This window comes from Choloepus didactylus, chromosome X (genome assembly GCF_015220235.1).
Source record: "Choloepus didactylus isolate mChoDid1 chromosome X, mChoDid1.pri, whole genome shotgun sequence".
Lineage (NCBI taxonomy): Eukaryota > Metazoa > Chordata > Mammalia > Pilosa > Megalonychidae > Choloepus > Choloepus didactylus.
Window position 1 is genome coordinate 11,563,227 of NC_051334.1, and position 1,840 is coordinate 11,565,066.

Here is a 1,840-nt window from a genome sequence, read left to right on the forward strand (position 1 = left end):
AGCTATTTGGTACGACAAGTAAAAAAATACATATATCAAAGTGAAAAAACAGTTCTATTTCCCATTTCAATTTTCCACCTCTCTTCCCAAGAGATAACTAACATTACCAGTTTCTTGAGCATCTTTGGAGAGAAATTTTAGACATAAACAGGTCTCTGTTTTTGTGTCCCTTCCCCATATAAATGCTACATATAGAAGATAACTCTTCAGGAGACTTCCTGAGTTAGAACACTTTCTCTCCAACCTTACTGCAATTATTCAATCCACTGTTGAGTACAGGTCTGTAACTTTGCAGAATGTCACTCAATTTTGCCTGCTGTTTGCTTATGATTAAATTAAGCATGAGCACTTCTGGCAGTAAAACCACAGAAGGGATATTGCGTCTTAGATGCTTCATTTCAGGCGGCACCTCATGTCAGTCTGTATTACTGTTGGTAAAGTGAATATCGTGCACTTGGTCACGGTGGAATCTGTCAGGTTTTTCCATTGCAAATTTATCAGTTTTCCTTTTTTAATTAATAAGTAACCTGTGTGTAGATTCTTTGAGACAATATATATCTTGTTCTTCATAAAACATTCACTTTGAAATTTTTACATACATTGATGTTTTTTGCCTGAATCAATTATTACTGAGATGATTATGAAATGATATGTATGCATTTTATTTTCATTGTCCTCAGCTCTGCTGAACTCTGGGTCCAGGCTGGGTCAGTAGTGCTGTGGAGTGCCTCTTGGACCCATCTCTGTCCCCGAAGTCTTGCTTAACATTTCCAGAATGCTCAACTTGCAGTCTCAGAGGAAGGGTGCATCCCCAGCAAGAGTGAGAAATATTTGGGGCTCAGGATGATGATATCAGATACACTGAACTAGTTTCTGTGCCCCCTCATTCTTGTTCCAGAGAAATAAAACAGTTGCTAGTGAGATTGGTGATATTTTGCGTCGCTTCTATGCCGTGAACCTTCTCATCTCAGGGATTTTGCCCCTTGTCTTGTATTTGTTCTAAGATCTCATCAGGTTCTCTTTTTCTCTGGGCAAATAATCTAGATCTTCGGTTTTGAAACCAAACTTGGACTCTTGACTCTGGAACCCCAATTTCTTTAGCAAGCTGTTCTCTGGAATCAATCCCAGGGTAAGGGTTGTTCTTGAACGCCTTGATGAGAGTGCATAATTGGGAAGATGTATAGCAGGTGCGGCACCGTCTATCTAGAGTAGCTTGACTCTCCACAGGGAGGTGTTGCCTGTGGGCCTGGCTTGATTCCAAGGCCTGCTCGGGTTCTGTTCTTCTCTGGAATGACTGTCGAGCTCTTCGATTCTGAAACCAAATCTGGATTCTCGACTCTTCAGCGTTAATTTCTAAAGCAAGTTTTTGTTTGGTGGCATGACCCGGGTAAGGTTTTTGGTTGAAGGTGTTGATGAGGATTTTCAACTGGTCGGCTGTGAATTTGGTGCGATTGCGCCTTTGGTGTGTAGCGATCATGTTGTTTGCGGAGTTGTTCTGGGCCATGTTGAAAGAGATTCCTGGTTGTTGAAACCTGTGCCTAGGAGTCACCATTTTGTTTTTTGGAATTTATATGTCATATCTTATTTTTTCCTCTCCTTTTACCTTTCCTGATGATCTTCATTTCTGCACTCTTCTCCAACTCTCTCTCTCCTGTCTTTTCCTATCAGCCTGTAGCACTCCCTTTAGTATTTCTTGTAGTGCCGGTCTCTTATTCACAAACTCTCTCAGTGTCTGTTTGTCTGAAAATGTTTTAATCTCTCCCTCATTTTTGAAGGAAAGTTTTGCTGGATATAGAATTCTTGGTTGGCAGTTTTTCTCTTTCAGTATCTTAAATATATC

General features: G+C 40.4%; 1 protein-coding gene across 1 annotated transcript; it reads right to left on the reverse strand.

The window, feature by feature from the left end:
- Positions 1–731: 731 nt before the first annotated feature.
- Positions 732–1,561, reverse strand: LOC119523492 (double homeobox protein A-like). The gene has a single exon (XM_037822280.1). It carries the CDS (start codon positions 1,550–1,552, stop codon positions 968–970), a length of 585 nt encoding a protein of 194 aa, XP_037678208.1. The 5' UTR covers positions 1,553–1,561; the 3' UTR covers positions 732–967.
- Positions 1,562–1,840: the final 279 nt, after the last annotated feature.

Excerpts from the sequence above, each read along its gene's own strand:
- LOC119523492 (XM_037822280.1), bottom strand. The coding sequence starts at position 1,552 with ATGGTGACTCCTAGGCACAGGTTTCAACAACCAGGAATCTCTTTCAAC.